General features: G+C 42.7%; 1 protein-coding gene across 3 annotated transcripts in view; it reads right to left on the minus strand.

The window, feature by feature from the left end:
- The window catches only part of WDFY4 (WDFY family member 4), a 277304-nt gene that overhangs the window by 221191 nt on the left and 37655 nt on the right, over positions 1 to 18458 (minus strand). For all 3 annotated transcript variants that reach the window (XM_073793353.1, XM_073793354.1, XM_033841802.2), the window contains exons 9-12: positions 17647 to 18099; positions 16638 to 16742; positions 14794 to 14984; positions 7538 to 8118 (exon numbers count right to left, since the gene is read on the minus strand). In XM_073793353.1, coding sequence (XP_073649454.1) covers positions 7538 to 8118; positions 14794 to 14984; positions 16638 to 16742; positions 17647 to 18099 — 1330 coding nt within the window. The remainder of the gene's footprint in view (positions 1 to 7537; positions 8119 to 14793; positions 14985 to 16637; positions 16743 to 17646; positions 18100 to 18458) is intronic.

The following is an 18458-nucleotide window of genomic DNA, read 5'->3' on the forward strand; positions in this document are numbered from 1 at the left end:
AAGAGAGCTTATTTAAAGAAACAACAGTTGAGAACTTTCCAAACCTGGGAAGAAACTGGATATACAAGTCCACAAAACTAACAGAACACCCAATTATCTCAATACAAAAAGATCTTCTCCAAGACACATTATATTAAAACTGTCAAAAGTCAATGATAAACAATTTTAAAGACAATCAGAAAAAAAAAAAGACAGTAACCTACAAGTTACCCCATTAGGCTATCAGCAGATTCCTCAGCAAAAACTCTATAGACCGGGAGAGAGTGGAATGACATACTCAAAATATTGAAAGATAAAAACTGTCAACCAAGAACACTCTACCCAGCAAAGTTATCCTTCAGATATGAAGAAGAAATAAAGTCTTTCCCAGACAAACAAAAGCTGAGGGAGTTCATCACTACTAGACCTGCCTTATAAGAAATGTTGAAAGGAGCTCTTCTACCTGAAACAAAACATCAAAAGTACAAAAAACTTTGAGTAGGTAATAAACAGACAGAATCAGAAAATTGTAACTCTTCACCAGAGTTAGTTGTTAAACAATTATAGCATAAAGGTTAAAGGGGGGAAAAGCATTAAAAGCAACTACAGCTACTTCAATTTGGTAATAAACTCACAACATAGAAAGGGATAATTTGTGGCAACAAACATAAAAGGGGAAGAAGACAAGGACCAAATCTGTATAGGCAAATGAAGATGAGACACTTTCAGCAGAAAAAGAACTATGTAATCTCTGAGACAGTTTATACAAACCTCATGGTAACCACAAAACTAAAATCTAGAGCAGAGAAATGAAACATAAAAAAGAGGAAACTTAGAAAAATATCATCTAAAACCACTAAATTAAGATGACAGAAAATCAAGGAAAAAGAAACAATGAAAATACAGAGCAACCAGAAAATAAAAGATTAAATGGCAGTACAGAGTCTTCATATATCAATAATCACCCTAAATGTAAACGGAATGAATTCACCAATCAAAAGACAGAGAGTGGCTGAACAGATTAAAAAACAAGACCCAACTATATGCTGTCTCCAGGAGACTCATCTCAGCTCTAAAGACAAATATAGGCTCGAAGTAAAGATATGGAAAATGATACTCTAAGCAAATGGCAGCCAAAACAAAAAAACAAAGAACAGGTGCAGCCATACTCAGATCAGACAAAATAGACTTCAAGTCAAAAAAGGTAACAAGAGACAAAGATGGACATTATACAAAGGGGATGATCCACCAAGCAGACAGAACAACTATTAATGTATTTGCACCTGATGTAGGAACACCAAAATATATAAAGCAATTGTAAAAAACCTAAAGGGAGAAATTGACAGCAACACAGTAATAGTAGGGGACTTTAATACCCCACTTACATCAATAGATAGATTACTCAGACAGAAATTCAACAAGGAAACACGGGCCTTAAGTGAAACATTAGAGCAGATGGACTTAAATGAATATAGAACATTCCATCCAAAATCAGCAGAATATACATTCTTTTCAGGTGCACATGGAAATTCTCAAGGATAGACCATATGTTGGGACACAGATCTCAATAAATTTAAGAAGAATGAAATCATATCAAGCATCTTTTCCAATCACACCTGTATGAAACTAAAAATCGACTACAAGAAGAAAGCTGGAAAAACCACAAATATGCGGTATCAAAATCTGCGTGATGCAGTAAAAGCAGTTCTAAGAGGGAAGTTTATAGCAACACAGTCCTACCTCAAAATCTCAAAAAAAATCTAAACTTACACCTAAATGAACTACAAAAAGAAAAACAAACAGCCCAAAGTCAGTAGAAGGAAGGAAATAATAACCACCATAATGGAAATAAATGAAATAGAGATTAAAAAGACAATAGTATGAAACTAAGACATGGTTCTTAGAAAAGATAAACAAAATTGACAAACTTTTAGCTAGACTCACCAAGATAAAGAGACAGAAGGTTCAAATAAATAAAATCAGAAACAAAAAAGAAGTTACAACAGATATCACAGAAATACAAAGGATTTTAAGAGAGTACTCTGAACTGCTATACACCAACAAATTGGACAACCTACAAGAAATGGATAAAATCTTAGAATCACACAACTTTCCAAGACTGATTCATGAAGAAACAGAAAATCTGAATAAACTGATCACTAGTAAGGAGATTGAAACAGTAATAAAAAAATATCACAAAAAACCGAAGTCCAGGACCAGACAAATTCAGTGGTGAATTCTACCATTCAAAGAAGAATCTCAAACTCTTCCAAAAAACTGAAGACAAGGGAATGCTTCCTAACACACTTTATGAGGCCAGCACTACCCTGATACCAAAACCAGACAAGGACAACACAAAAAAAGAAAATTATAGGCCAATGTCTCTGATGAACATAGATGCAAAAATTCTCAACAAAATATAAGCAAACCAAATACAACAATACATTAAAAGGATCATACACCATGATCAAGTGGGATTTATTCTGAGGATGCAAGGGTGAGTCAACATTCGCAAATCAATCAATATGATACATCACATAAACAAAAAAAGGATACAAATCATATGAGCATCTCAATAGAGGCAGAAAAAGCATTTGACAAGATACAACATCCATTTATGATAAAACTCTGAATAAAATGAATAATGGCCATAAATGACATATATGTCAAACCCAGCCAACATCATACTGAACAGAGAGAAACAAAGCTTTTTCTCTTAGATTAGGAACAAGAAAAGGATGCCACTCTCACCACTCTTACTTAACATAGTAGTGGAAGAATTAACATTGTTAAAATGTCCAGAATTACCTAAAGCAATCTACAGATTTAATGCAATCCCTATCAAAATCCCAACATTTTTCACAGAAATAGAATTTAAAAGTCCTAAAATTTGTATGGAACCACAGAAGGCCTTGAATAGCCAAAGCAATTCTGAGAAAAAAGAACAAAGCTGGAGGTGTCCCTAATTTCACACTCCCTAATTTCAAATTATACTACAAAGCTACAGTAATCAAAACATATATAAAGAAGTCAAACAGGGACTTCCCTGTGGCACAGTGGTTAAGAATCCACCTGCCAATGAAGGGGACACAAGTTTGATCCCTGGTCTGGGAAGATCCCACATGCCACGGAGCAACTAAGCCCGTGTGCCACAACTACTGAAGCCCGCGCGCCCAGAGCCCATGCTCTGCAACAAGAGAAGCCACCACAATGAGAAGCCCACACACCGCAACGAGTAGCCCCCACTCGCCGCAACTAGAGAAAGCCTGCGTGCAGCAACAAAGACCCAACGCAGCCAAAAATAAATTAATTAATTAAAAAAACAAAACTCACACAACTCAACAACAACAAAAATTTTCTAAATGGACAGAGATCTAAGTAGAGATTCCAGAAATGACATACAGATGGCCAACAGGCACATGAAAAGATGTTCAACATTATTAATTATTAGGGAAATGTAAAGCAAAACCACAATACGATATCACCGCATGCCTGTTAGAATAACTATTATAAAAAAGACAGGCAACAACAAGTACTGGTGAGGGTGCAGAGAAAAGGAACCCTCATACACTGTTGGTGGGAATGTAAATAAACAGTATGGAGATTCCTCAAAAATTAATAATAGGGCTTCCCTGGTGGCACAGTGGTTGAGAGTCCGCCTGCCGATGCAGGGGATATGGGTTCGTGCCCCGGTCCGGGAAGATCCCACATGCCGCGGAGCGGCTGGGCCCGTGAGCCATGGCCGCTGAGCCTGCGTGTCTGGAGCCTGTGCTCCACAAAGTAAACTTTAGGGCAAAAAGCATTACTAGAAATAGTGGAACACTTGACGAGAAAAGGTTGAAGTCACCAAGAACACAATAACAATTCCAGGGACTTCCCTGGACGTCCAGTGGCTAAGAATCTGCGCTTCCACTGCAGGGGGCACGGGTTCGATCCCTGGTTGGGGAACTAAGATCCTGCATGCCACGCGGTGTGGCCAGAAAAAAAAAAAAAAAAAAATTAATAATAGAACTACCATATGATCCAACTATTCCACTTCTGGGTATTTATCCAAAGGTTATGAAAACACTAATTCAAAAAGGTATATGCACCCCTATGTTCATTGCAACATTATTTACAATAGCCAAGATATGGAAACAATCTAAGTGCACATTAACAGATGAATGGATAAGATGTCTCACACACACACACACACACACACACACACACACACACAGAGTGGAATACTACTCATCCATAAAAAAACATGAAATCTTGACATTTGCAAAAATACGAATGGACCTTGAGGGTATTATGCTAAGTGAAATAAGTCAGATGGAGAAAGATAAATACAGTATGATTTCACTCATATATGCAATATAAAAAATACAAAATAAATGAACAAACAGAACAAAACAAAAATAAACACATAGATAACAGAGAATGAACGGATTAGTAGTTACCAGAGGGGAAGGAGGGATGGGGGAGGGCAAAATGGGTAAGGAGAATCAACTGTATGGTGATGAATGGAAACAAGATTTTTGGTGGTGAGAACACTATGGTATACACAGAAGTCGAGTTATAATGTTGTACACATGAAACTTATATAGTTATAAACCAATGTTACATCAATTTAAAAAATGTGCAAAGACTCTAACAGACATTTGTCCAAAGAAGATACACAAATAACCAATAGGCACATGAAAAGCTTCTCAATATCATTAGCCTTCAAGGAAATGCAAATCAAAACCACAATAAGATACCACATCACCCTCACTAGGAGGGCTATAATCAAAAAGATAATAACAAGTGTTGGCAAGAAGGTATTCAAACTGAAACCCTCACCCACTGCTAGTGAGAATGTAAAATGGTGCAGTCACTTTGCATAATGATTTGGTAATTCCTCAAAATGTTAAATGTAGAATTACCATATGATTTAGCAGTTCCACTCCTAGGTATCTAGCTAAGAAATATGTAAACATGTATCTACACAAAAACTTGTACATGAATGTTCACAGCAGCACTATTCATAATAACCCCAAAGTGAAAACAATCCACATGTCCATCAGCTGATAAACGTATAAGTAAACTGTGGTATACACACTGGAAAATTGTCAATAAAAAGAATGAAGTATTGATACATGCTACAACATGGATGAACCTTGAAAACATTATGCTAAAGAATCCAGAAACAAAAAAAATCACATACTGTATGATTCTATTTATATGATATATCCAGAATAGGCAAGTTCCTAAATACAGAAAGTAAATTAGTGGTTGCCTGGGACTGGAGGTAGGGGCAGGGGAAATGGAAAATAATGGCTAATGGGTATGGAGTTTCTTTTGGTGTGATAAAAATGTTCTAATCAATTGTGGTAATGATTGTATATTTCTGTGAATATACAAAACAAATTATTGTACATTTTAAATGGGTGAATTTTAGGGTGTATGAATTATGTAAAAGTAAAGCTGTTTTTTAAAAAGGTAAAAAAACAAAAAAAAAAAAGAATAAATCTTCTCTCAAGAAAACGTCAGGCTCCTGAGATTTTACTGGCAAATTCTATCACATAGCTAAGGAACAGAAATAGTAGGACTTCCCTGATGGCACAGTGATTAAGAATCCATCTGCCAATGCAGGGGACACAGGTTCGAGCCTGGTCCGGGAAGATCCCGCATGCCACAGAGCAACTAAGCCCGTGTGCCGCAACTACTGAGCCCGCAAGCCACAACTACTGAAGCTCGCATGCCTAGAGCCCGTGCTCCGCAATAAGAGAAGCCACTGCAATGAGAAGCCTGCGCACCACAATGAAGAGTAGCCCCACTCGCCACAACCAGAGAAAGCAACGAAGACCCAATGCAGCTAATTAATTAATTTTTAAAAGAAAGGAATAGAAATAGTAATCTTTCCATAAACTCTTCCAGAGAATAGAAGAGGGAACACTGCCCAATTTATGAGGGTAACACAAATTTCATAGTAAAAATAGTCAAGAAGGAGTGTGAAAGGCTGAACTTTCTCAAGAACAAAAATTCTTTTCAAAAATTAGCAAATCAAATCTAGCAATAATTATATCATGAGCAAATTGTGAAGGAATGCAAGGTGAGAAAACTAATCGATTTACCAGATTAACCAATGTAACAGCAACAATCATATGATTATTATGGTAGCTGGAGAATTGACATCCATCCCCCTCACCACCAACCCCCAACACGTCTGGCCAAAGGGGGCTCTCTTTGGAGAAACATGTGCAATGTCTTTCAGAAGACTGTCCTGTGGTGTTAAAGGCAAGATGACCTGGAGAGGTGGCAGGCAGCATAGTTTACTGAAATATTTGTGTTTTGTCATTGCTGCTTCAGAGGAATGAAAAAAAGACACCAACTATTTTGTTGCCTTGTTCTTTTGTTTTTCCCCTCTCGCTCCAAGGTGGTGGGGGGTTCTTTGCGCTCCCCTGCTTTAGTGGAATTCTGTGTTACAGGGATGAAAGCAAAAGGTTATCAAAGTATGAGGTCCTTGAGGAGATGAGCCTGCAGAAGTAAGAGAAATTGTCCTTGTTAGGGGAAATGGAAGCAGCAAGAAGAACAGGAAGAGTCCCATGATTGGGAAGGATGCTGTTGTTTGTGTCTTACAAGTCAAGGACCACACCCACACCCTGGCAGTGCCCTGGCAGGTGTGGGGGGGGGGGGGGAGCTAAGACCTAGGAAGCAAAGGCTGCCGGGCATACCAGGGAGGCTGGGCCCAGGCATCAAAGCTCCCAGGAGCAGCAAAGATGCCAAAGAAGAAAGTGAGCCTATGGGCAGCAGAGCTCTGCCCTCAGTTTCTAAGATCGGGTAAACTTCCCTGGTTCTCCTGCGACCCGACAGCATCCCCCAGCCCTGTATTGAGTTGGATTGGTTTTCTGCCAGCTCTCAGGGTGGGGGTGGGTGAACGGGGAGAGGGCCTTGAAAACAAAGTTAACTTGATTTAAAGAAAAGACAGTCCTGCTTTCACCAGCAAAGCCCTCTGGGGTCCCTAGGAAAAACAAAATGGAATCTAGGTGATAAAATAAGGTCTCACCTCCTCTCCTGTGCTTAGTCTAGTTTCACTTGCTCATAGGGTACTGCACACAGAGGCCCACACCACGCACCTCAGACCGGAGTTCCTAGTGCGAAACGGCTGCACGGGACACTGCAGCCCGTGGATCGTGCGCAGAAGCGCTGCATACGACACTCAATTCAAGATGGCGGCGGCGAGCTGTGTGCAGAGACGCTGCACCCGGCACTGCGATCTCCGCCCCCCGCCCCCCCCCCAACTCTAGATCCCTAAACGGCAGCCCCACCCCTGGCCTGTCAGGAGAGCAAGTGAGTTGGCACCTCTCCATTCTCTGATAAAAGAAGAAAGCTTTCCTTTGCTTCTGAATCCAACTCCGTCTCGTTCTATTCGCTGGAACAACGCCGGCCGGGGACACCTACTCTGAAGAATAAGTAACAACGTGACGGTTCCTCACAGCCAGTTTGTACTACGCGTGCGCGGGGTGCTTACGTAGGACTCGGGAGACAGAGATACACTGATTACAGATTAGGGAAGCAGGCAGCAAAGCTCTACCTGTCCTCCAGGTCTGGCCACTGCTTGAAGTTTCCCTGGGGGTCACTGCCGGCTTCTCCCTTCTGAGCATCCACAACCGCCTCCTGCCTCGCCCTCGGGGAGTCCTTCAGGTCCTTGCACAGGTGGAGGGTGCCTCGGGCCATGCTGTCCAGGAAGCTGAGGATCTGGAGGCAGCTCTGTATCTTGGGTGGGAGTGGGCTGGCAGAGGAAAAAGCCGCACTCATCAAATCGGCAAATGGCCTGGCCTTTGTGTCCTCCCAGGAGTGCGGAGGAGCGCCCTCTTCCTGCAGGGCCCCGAAACAGCCCAGCAAGCAGAGGTCCTCTGCCAGCTTCTCAAACAGCCCGGTCCTCCTAAAGAAGTCACCGTTGACAGGGTCCAGGTACAGTGCTGCAGACACAGCACAGAGGGTGTGCAGGACCAGGTCCAGGGTCTGGCTGGGGGACACTGCCCCCCAGGTCTGCAGTGGGGGCTCCCGGAGAGACCCCTCCAGGTCAGAGAGCAGGGACAGCAGCCCATTGAACCCACTGGAGACTCTGAAAGCGGCACGGCCTTTGGGTGTCTCCAGGATCCGGAGCAGAGACTGAAACCAATGAGAAACAAGTGAGTGAGATGGAGGAGGCAGATCTTTAACGCTGAGCTCCCACCCATCCCTGCCAAAGCGTTCCGGGTGCTCTTCTGCGCTCCACTCCGTAGGAACAGCGAGCTACCGATGCGCGACTCTGAAACACTGGGAGGTCAGTACCATTCCTCTTACTTTTAGTTTTGGGTTGTGCCTCAGTGTCTTCATTCAAATGGCTGCTCTTAAAGGCTATGCTGCTTTATAGGGTTGACTTACAGTCCTGTATCTTGACTTAAATGCATCTCCCTCCACAAAGCTTTCCCTGACCCTTAGCTTGTTCTCATCCCAGGCTGAGCGCTCACACCTCTAAATCCCCAATCAAAACTCTCACCACACTGTATTGAAGCTACTTGAAAATTGTCTCAGCCTTCGCCTGCATTGAAGCCCCATGAAATCAGGCTTGCTCACTGCTGTGGAACATAGCACCTACGTAATAAATATTTGCTAAACTTATGGAATGAACCATTTCCTGTATTGCGAAAGGAGACTCAGTGAAATCTATATAAAGCAACTTATTACTATTTACCTCCCTCTCTGTGCAAGCACAGATACTTCTAATAAATGAAAGATAGTCAAACAAATCTACTTAAAACCTGGTGTGAAAATATGAGGAAATTAAGGTGGAGAAGAGAAATCCTAATGGAAGGAAACATATAGATATAGCATATAATATAGACCGTGTGTGGAGTTTAGGCTATTTCAACACACATATGCAATCTACCTTCTACAGATTGCTGAGATTTCTACTGGACAGCCAAACTTTTAATTCCTTCTAAAATCAAATATTTTCTAAGCACTTCCAATATACTATTCATTGAGCCCTGTGCACGATATACACTAGGTATTCAATAAATGTTTCGGAAGGAAAGAAGGACTACATTTAAGAAGTTCTCATTCTGTGCTAAAGTTTCACACCTAAAAGTGAAGAATGCATGGATGATCTTAGATAAATATCAAAAGCCTCTAACTTTTGGTATTTAGTTATTTACTATTCATGAAAATTGCATGGGACTGCATCGAAGACCCAGGCTTCTTAGGCATGTTTCCCAGAGAATGGCCAGTCCCTGTAGTTTTGCTCTGGAGGAAGATTTGAATTGTTTTGTCCTTTCAAGTGTTTAGTGTTCAGTGACACAAGAAAGAGGATTGTCCGGGCAGGCACAACTTAAAGTCAATTTCAGGATGCTTGAAACAAGTTTCAAAGAGAAAAAATAAAAAGAAATTCCCAATTTGAGAGAGAGGGGATGATGCTGTGTCTTAAATGCATGGTTTAGGGTGACAGTCTATAGCATAATGCATGAAAGTCCATTGACAAAGAGAAAACTGGTGGGTCAGAAAAAAGGAGGGAAGGGATTAGATTTTTAAATTCTCATATAGAGAAAGTCAAATAGAAATTCAGTAAAGTTACAGGTAGCTATGAAATATGAAGTCATGCACTTTGCAGGGCAAAGGTGATTTTCTAGCTCTATCTCTAAAATGCTGGTAACCCTAACCTAACACTAGAGTTTTATCTGAAACAATATAATGTGTACCCCTAACACCCAAATTCTGTTATCTAATATTATATTCTGCTACACGAAGCCTGAGCTGCTTGGCAGGCAGTCAACCCAAGCTTGGGGTAAGAAAGCACAAAATGAGGCAGGACTAAGTAAATGCATACAGGCAAGGACTCTTTCAAAGATGGAGAGAAATGACGACCAAGGCGCTGCTTAACATGCTCCCACGGCCCCATCCATGACATTTCAAGAAATAAAAAACAAAGATTGTAGAAACTAGGAGAATCTGTAAAAGGCCAAAGGCCACGATTATGTTCAAAATGGACAAATTATCATATAGAGTGATGTAGAAAGATTCATCCCTACCAGTGTGGGTCAGTTGATCTTTTCCCAGTTATAGGAGAAAACAATGCATGACTTATGGTGGTTAGATCAAAGACTACTCACCACAGCTCAGGGAGTGACTGTGGTGAAATTGAATTGTCATTTTGTTCTTTAAAAGAAACAGCATCAGGGCCGTGCACTAACCGGGGATCAAATGAGAGTGGTGGGATAGACTTCAGGGAAATGGGCTTTCCAGACTGCCTGAAAGCTAGAAGCAAAAGTGAAACATTAAGGACCAGGCAGTGACAACTGCTTTCTCCTCCTGGGTGAGGATATGACCCAACTACTTCTGAATTTGGCTCAAAACCCAGGAAAGTTTGATATTTGTAGACAGGTCCTTAAAGAGAAGATTGTATATAGACTGTTAGAGCAGATTCTTCAGAATAGTGACATTTGGTGAATGTAAAACCTTATGGTTTAGCAACACAGAGCTTTCTAGACCAGGCACGGCCTTTCTCTTTATAGACTGCATCACCACAGCTGCCTTCCTCAAACCCCACCCCCAACCCCAGGACACTGGGGCCAGTCCTCTGTGCCTGCCTTGTGTGAGCAACTCACTCCGCACAGAAGATTGTTTCTTTGGTCAAGTTGGAAATGAACTCTAACCTTGAAGTGCGTGTGGTGGTGGTAGTTTCTTCCTGCCAACTGATAACCCACACAAAAGGCTGAGCATTAACGTGTGGTACAGCGTGCATTGCATTGTGTGTCTCGACCTGTCTCAATGTGACTCGTGCCGTGGAAAATAAATACATCACCGAGACATCAGGAAGTCTTAAGCTGTGAAACTGTAAACTGTCTAGATGTATGTGAGTGTTTTCGGTGGCTCCTAAAACTACGATGAGGTTGTTCAAGGCAAATGGAATGAATGGAGCTCTTCTGTTTATCACATGACGTGTGACAAAACAAACACCCAAAAGAGAGAGTAATTAAAAAATAAAACTAATCAGATTAGAGCAATTGTCTAAGTGCTGGATGACCACTAAAACCCTCCTCTTTCCTTAAGAAACCATCTTCCAGTTGTCCAAGTTGACACCAGACGTTGCTCAGAAGGTCTCCATCATTCAAGGAATGTTGAGAGCAGATATTTTAAAAAGAAAGCAAACCAGTACTAGTGTCTGTGTCTCTCAGAGGGTCTATCCTCTGTAATTCCTAGACGGTTCTTTTCTCCTCCTGTTGGGAGGGGTGGAGAAAAAAGCAATGGCTGACCTTAATTGTTGCTTTGTTTGATTTATTAAATTCAAAGTCATTATCTAAAATGGGGGTAATCTCATTAGAACTTAGACTGCTCTATTATTTCTTGGGATGGGGTTAATTTCATATTTGCAGAGTCATAAAGTAAAGAGCCCCAAATCCAATTACAAAGGCTTAATTTCATAGCAACTAAAGAGAAACATTTCTATCATAAAGGAAAATAAATACTGCACTACTTCGGGAAACGATTTGTCAGGAACTGGGGACCTGGGAGGAGGGTCTCCATTACTGTCATTCAACTTTGCATGATAATGCATCACCTAGGCTTGAGAGTCTACGGAAGGGAGTAAATTTAATCAGCTGAAGTCAAAGTAATCAGGCTAGGGTTGACACATTTCAAGAAAGGTCAGCGTTAAGCACATTTTCTCCTCCTTAACTCAGTTACCATGTCATCCTCTCTGAGTTAGTATTCCTCAAGCTTGAATCTATAAAATGGATGTCTGCTGCAAAGCGCTAACTACGTTAGGACTAACAGGATTTATTTCACATTCTATTATTTGTTATTCCTCATAATTTTCCACGTGTCATGCTGGAGGACCGGTGAGGTAACGCGATTAAGCTCAGAGTTGAACAGCTAAATGTATATTACCAAATCAATCTGAATTTGTGCATAACCCAATCACAGTCCCACTGGCCATGGAGAGGAAATTCATTTGCTTACATTATTCTTTAACTCGGTTATCATTTGCCAGAATTAGGTGGTGAAGTCACATGTGCCTCTGTATTGGTATGGAAGCACCACTGGATTTTGGGAGCAACTGCCTTAAGTCACATGTTTCTGGAGGAATTTTCTCCTCCAGAGCAGCTGGCTGATTCTCAGGGAAGGGAAATGAGGGTGGCACCATGATGTGAATACACTTCAGAGATGACAAACCTTTATTGGGTGGTGAGGCAGGGAGTCGTGCCTTTGAAATCCCCTCCCTCCACCACTTTCACCTCATCCTACATCTGACCCACTTTGCAGGCACAGTGCTTTGGGCAGAGTCCACTGTCAACTGCCAAAAAAGGAAATCTAGCCAGAAAGAACTAATTTTACATCTTTGTTTCCCAAGGGGTTCCCAAAGTGATGCAGAACAAGGGCAGATCCCGCATCAGATTCCAGCAAACGTTGGCTAATTGCTCACACGACTCAGTGGTGGGCAAGGCTGGAACAGGCTCTGGGGCCCAATCCTTCCCCGCCACCCACGGGAGCTACAACGTGTTATCACCCTAGTCCTGGAAGAACAATGGCGGCTCTGGGCACCCTCCCAACTGCCCAGCAGTGACTTGGTACCCAGGGAGAAGACAGCCCATTGAGTGCGGGGTATGGCTCTGTTAAATAAGCTTACACAGTGTTCATCCCTGATGTGCTCTGTTGATAGTGTGATTCTGAAATGATATTGAATCTGTAAAACACCATAATGGCTTTACATTGCTAATTCTAGAAATTCAATCTTATTACCCAAGGGCTGGCACTCCAATAAGGTGCTTCTGGGCTATAGAGTAAGCAAGATGAACTTTCCAGGAGCAAAGCAGAGAGCTTTTCTATAATGGACACAAAAACACTTGTGCTCTCCAAAACTTTTCTCTCCATGAATCTGTTTGACTTTCAATATGAAAATGTCAGAAATAGATAGGGCTTCCAATTATTCACCCAATAGAAAACCAAAGTCCTAACTGCCTTGCTCTCTGCCTTCCCTGTTCCTTATTAGAATAAGGCTCATGTGAATTAAGCTGAACACAGACATATGAGAAAAAATGCAACAAACAGCAAAATGAAGAGGAAAAATCACCAGATTTTAAATCACTAGTCTTAGATCCAAACTCAACTTCATTCAGTATTAGAATCTCTCGGGGCCTATCTCTGCCCAATATTAAGATAGGACCACAGGAAGCTAAGGAGCCCTCCAGCTGTAAACTGTCATTAATTCTTGATATCTCTCTCCCTTACTCTCCCGTTTACATGCTCCCCTCAATCCTGTTACTTCACATAATCATGGGACTCCAGTGTCTTTCAACAGACCTTTAACTTTCCTTTTTTGTTTCATCACCTTCACTGATTCTTTGACCCTGTGATTAAATCGCTGTTTTGGTTCTTGTTATCTGCAAAATACATGATAACTATGGTCATAATGCCACTTCTGGATGGGATTCTCGTGACACGTTGGCCATGCTGAACTCCACAGGATTAGGTCATGAGAAGACATGAATACAGTTGCATCAGTGCCTGACATTGGCTCTGCTGAGAAATAAAGTAGGTAAAATAAACTGAATGCCATTCTCTAACTGGTGAAATGGTTTTGTACAGAGATAGTCATAGCTAAATAAGGTTGAGGGTTTAATTTTGGAAGTCAGAGCAACTTCGTATTGTATAAAATTCACCAGTGATCCGGAGTGGCATGATAATGCAACACGAGTGTGTATTGCATAGGGGGTTCTTCTGCACATAGACGTGACAGGTCCCCAAGTCAGTTCCTTGGGAGATATTTGCATTTACATCTGCTCTTCTCTTAAACAGCATAAACAAAAGAAAGGGGATTTTTTTTTCTTTTAAGGCATAAGCCCGCAAAGACAAAAGAAATGGAAAAGCAGGAACAGCAACAAAATTGTGAGAGCTGTAAGGCTGATGATGTTTACTATCATCTTTAACTGTTTTAAGATAACTTGATGATTATTAACAATATTACAAAAACAAAAATATATGCTTCTCTTTGTTGTCCAAAGGTGACAGCCTAGTTTTACTTCTCCCTTTGTAACCACTGTTCCTGTGCCTTTGACTGCCTTTTGCTTCCTCTTCCCAGTTGAGGTGTTCCCTCCTCTGTGAGCCTTCCTCAAACATGTAAGGCAGCATTGGTCTCTCCTACTTCTCTGTTCCCGTGGCAGCCTGCCTTCAACCTCTGGGGCATTACCATGCTGCATCACCATGACTGCTTGCTTAATATTAGCCCTAGTCTACGAGCTACCAGTTGGCAAGGGCTGAATCTCATACAACAGCGTGTCCCGAGCACTCTGCATCAGACCTGGTAACTGGTAGATGCTCACTAAATGCTGGGCAAGTAAACAAGGCTGCTGCTTGGCCACCACCAATTTGGGCTCCACTTCCATAGTTTACAGTGTGGCTGGGAAGTAGCTGCCCAACCAGGGACTACATTTCCTGGCATGTCTTGCATCCAGATGAGTCCTGCCCAGAGAAACTTGGACAGAAGTTAACGTGCACCAGTTTTAGGCCTGAAAAAGAACGTGTGCCATTTTCTCTGCTCTCCCTTCCTTTGTCTGATGGCTGGATTAGATGCCCAGGTGACTGCTGTCCCTGAATGACACTCCTCCCAATCACTGATTGGACGGTACGTAAGAAAGAAACCTCTAATGTGCCAGGCTGTTGAGGATGGGGGATTTATTTGTCACAGCAGCCAGTAGTACTCTACCTGTATGATACAGTGACCGACTAAATGAATGAATGCGTGGGCAAATGCCGATCACCTGCTGCATGTCCATGGGAAACCCATCACAAAGGAGGACTTGACATCACCTTCAGGAGATCCAGTTTCAGCTGCAGTTCCCCTTGAGTGGACGAGCACAAAGCGCCCACAATGATGCTCATGTACTCCTCGGCGTTGATGACTGAGAGCTGCTCCAAGATGCTGAGCGAGGCTCCCCGGTAGCACTCATCGTCCAGGAAGATCTTGATGAAGGGCACCATGCCGTGGTCTTTCAGGACAACTGGGGACCAGACAGAGAGTACGGGGCTAGAGCGACGGGGGCCTTGGCACCTTAGCTTCAATTACAAGGAAAGCTTTTCCTCACAATTTCCAAGTTTGTTTGACTACATGTGTATGTGTGTTTTCCACGCATTAGAAATTTTTTTTCAAAATCCATACCTACTGTTAAAATAAGAAGAGGAAGAGAGAAACTATGGAGCTGAGAATTAAAAAGAAAAACCGCTTTCTTCTCCAGTGAGAATTCTGTTTTTGAAAAAAAGTTTCCCCCTTTTCTGTTTTTAGAGACGTAAGTAATACAAACTTTAATTGGATATACCTCTGGTATTTATTTCCATGTAATCCCCTAATCCAGGGCCAATGGCAATTCTCTCTTGTCTCTGCCCAAATTCTTATTGAAAGCAAACCAGAATTTAAGAGTATGTTTAACTCATAGGTAGTTTCTTGTGGCAAGGTGGGCGGCAGGCAGGATTTAAGAAATTTGGCTAATGGTGTGTTTTTGTTTAAAAGTAATCCTAAGAATTTCTTCCCCAGGATTGATCTTTGAAGTAATCACATGTAGAATAAGAACTAGGAAGTAACTGGATCATTCAAATGGTATGACATGGATTTGAGCTGGTCAACTCCATAAGGCAGGATTTCCCCAATTATGGGCCAGGTACCCCTTACATGGAAATCACCTTGGAAGCCTGTTTACAAGTAGATTACTAGGCTCTACCTTGACCTGATAATTAGATCTCTGGGAGGGAGCTTAGGAATATGCACCTCCGTATTAACCAGAACCTCCAGGGAATCTCTTATAGTCTAACATTAGAGACGCTCTACCATAGTGAAATAATCATTCACATTCGGTATAGCTGACCTGTGAGGGCCTCAGATAAAGATGCACCAAATCACCAAACCCACCGATGTCACTTTGCTGATGCATCTGCTTCATAGTATAATATACATGCATTTATATTTTAGGCACGTATTTTTTAAGCATGAGAGCCACACGATCTTAGGAAGCTAAACTTTTTTTGAATGGATGAAGGTACTAAATCCATCATGGGCTGAAAGCACATCAAATTATGTCTCTTAAAAATGATGAGCTTTCGGGCTTCCCTGGTGGCGCAGTGGTTGAGAGTCCGCCTGCCGATGCAGGAGACACGGGTTCGTGCCCCCGTCCGGGAAGATCCCACATGTCGCGGAGCGGCTGGGCCCGTGAGCCATGGCCGCTGAGCCTGCGCGTCCGGAGCCTGTGCTCCACAACGGGAGAGGCCACAACAGTGAGAGGCCCGCACACCGAAAAAAAAAAAATGATGAGTTTTCTTTGCCTGTATTTTACAATTTGAATATTTTTTAAAAAGTATCTATAGTCAGTGCAGCAGTATATTAAAAGATTTTACTTGAGAGAGATGGGGTTTCTGTGGTCTCATAAATTTAAGATAACTCTTTGATTCCCAGCCTTATTTAGCAACCTAAACAGTAAAAAGTGTCAACTGATGTGTCTACCAATCTACTGTTGATCCCTGAACATCAACCAGTGAATGGACATGAGCCACAGCGATAGTGTTGGTTATTCCTTGGATATAGCCTTTGAACAATGACATAAATCACCAGGAAATAGTTAATGTTTTCCCAACCAGTGACGAGGTGAATTTGATACCACCCTTACCTGCATTCCGAACTGATCCTTTCAGAAGCGTGACCACAGTTCTCAGCATCACACAAGTCAGTTCTCTTTCTGTATCCTGAACTCCAGGATTGGACTCTTTGTTTCCTGCCATATTTAAGAAGCAATGAAGAAACATTTTTAAGTACATGTGCTATGGCCCCAAATCTCCAATTCCATTAGTTTCCTATCCTCTTAAAAAAGATGAGTATCATGCTTCCCTTATAAAGGAGGGTGCGTCCCAATTTGTAAGATGTGACCCTACAACCCTTACATCAGAGGTTCTCCAACTTGAGTGCATCAAAATCCCCTGGAAAACTTGTTGTAAAATCCAGGGTATGTACATGGGGCATGGTTAGGCAGGGAAATCCCAGGCCCGCGCTCCTGAGGCAGGGTGAGGGAGTGCTGCCAAGGAGCCACGGGTGTACAGCCCAGCAGGGCATGCAAAAGTGTGGCCAAGGTTTAGAGGGGCAAGCTGGCCAGCAAGGCCCTGGTGACTGACCTCTGCTCCAGGTGGGAGGCCATTGGGTCTGACAGCACCATGTGAGCAAGGTGGCCGTATCCCAGCTGACCCTGGACGTGTCCCACACACCCTTCCATCCTGGACTTTCAAGCCTCTCTGAGCCTCCTTTCCCCTTTGCATTGCTGAGGACCTGTCCTTCTGCTGTTTCCCTACCTACACACTCAGACAATATCTACTGCAGGAGGTGTCTGAAAACTAAGAACTCATCAGGCCTGAGTTAGTCCCATGAGTCGGCTTCTAGTTACACCCATCCTTCCCACCTCTTCATGGGGAAGATCAGGCAAGTTATAGAAAATAGGGAGGCTGCCTGTGCTGTGAAGCCATGTAGCCCAGGGGTACCCTCTCTGACTCTCAGGGCACCAGGTGACATGGGCACACTCACTTTCTCTGTTATGTTAATGGGTGGTGGGGCTGGTACACAGACCAGGCCCAGCTAACACTGGCCCCCACCCATTCCCCACTTCCCCTCCTAAAGCTCCTGGAAGGCACCTGACTTCCTCAGGATCTTAGCCTGCTTCCGTAGCTGGGCTAGCAGCAGGCCCAGGAGCCCCGAGTCCCGGAAGATGTCAGTGAAGAGCGGGTCCCTGCCGGCGATCCTGAGGACAGTTTTCAAGGCCACGAGGGTGACAAGCGGCTCTGGGCTCTCCTGGATCAGGCGCTGCACCTTCCGCAGGATCTCATGGGGCACGTAATGCAGCTCAAACACCAGGACCTCCAGCAGCTGGAAGAAGTGCATCTGCACCAGGGTCGGCTTCAGGGGCACGATCTCCACGAACTGCGAGATGGGCTGCAGGGTCCACTCCAGCAGGAAGAAGTTGCGGGCGTTCCAGGCCCACATGGTCCTGATGGATGACAGGACTTTGGTGCAGAGGACAGGGTCACTGGCTTTGTGGAAAACATTCTGCAGGACTTGGAAGGCCTGAAGATTCTTCACGGTCACCCCTGAAGATGCAAAAAAGAAATAATCCTGCAAATCATTTCTCCTGCCTATGCCTAGAAATACATGCTTGCATTATCACGAGGAAATACCATTTAAAGTTTCTATTTTCTAGCTCCTGTGGGTAAATGTCTATCAGAAGTCCAGAAAAGCCATATGCCCAGAATGTGAATAAGGCTGGAGTTGCATTGTCCAAGACATGCTGGATAATTAAGCATTTGAAATGTGGCCACTGTGAACTGAGGCGTGCCCTGAGTGTAAAAATACTCATCAGATTTTCAAGACGGAGCACTAAGAAAAGAAGGCAAAAAAAAGTCATTAACAATTATTTGTACGATCACATTTTTTGATGTAATATTTTGGA

This window comes from Tursiops truncatus, chromosome 16, assembly GCF_011762595.2.
Source record: "Tursiops truncatus isolate mTurTru1 chromosome 16, mTurTru1.mat.Y, whole genome shotgun sequence".
Lineage (NCBI taxonomy): Eukaryota > Metazoa > Chordata > Mammalia > Artiodactyla > Delphinidae > Tursiops > Tursiops truncatus.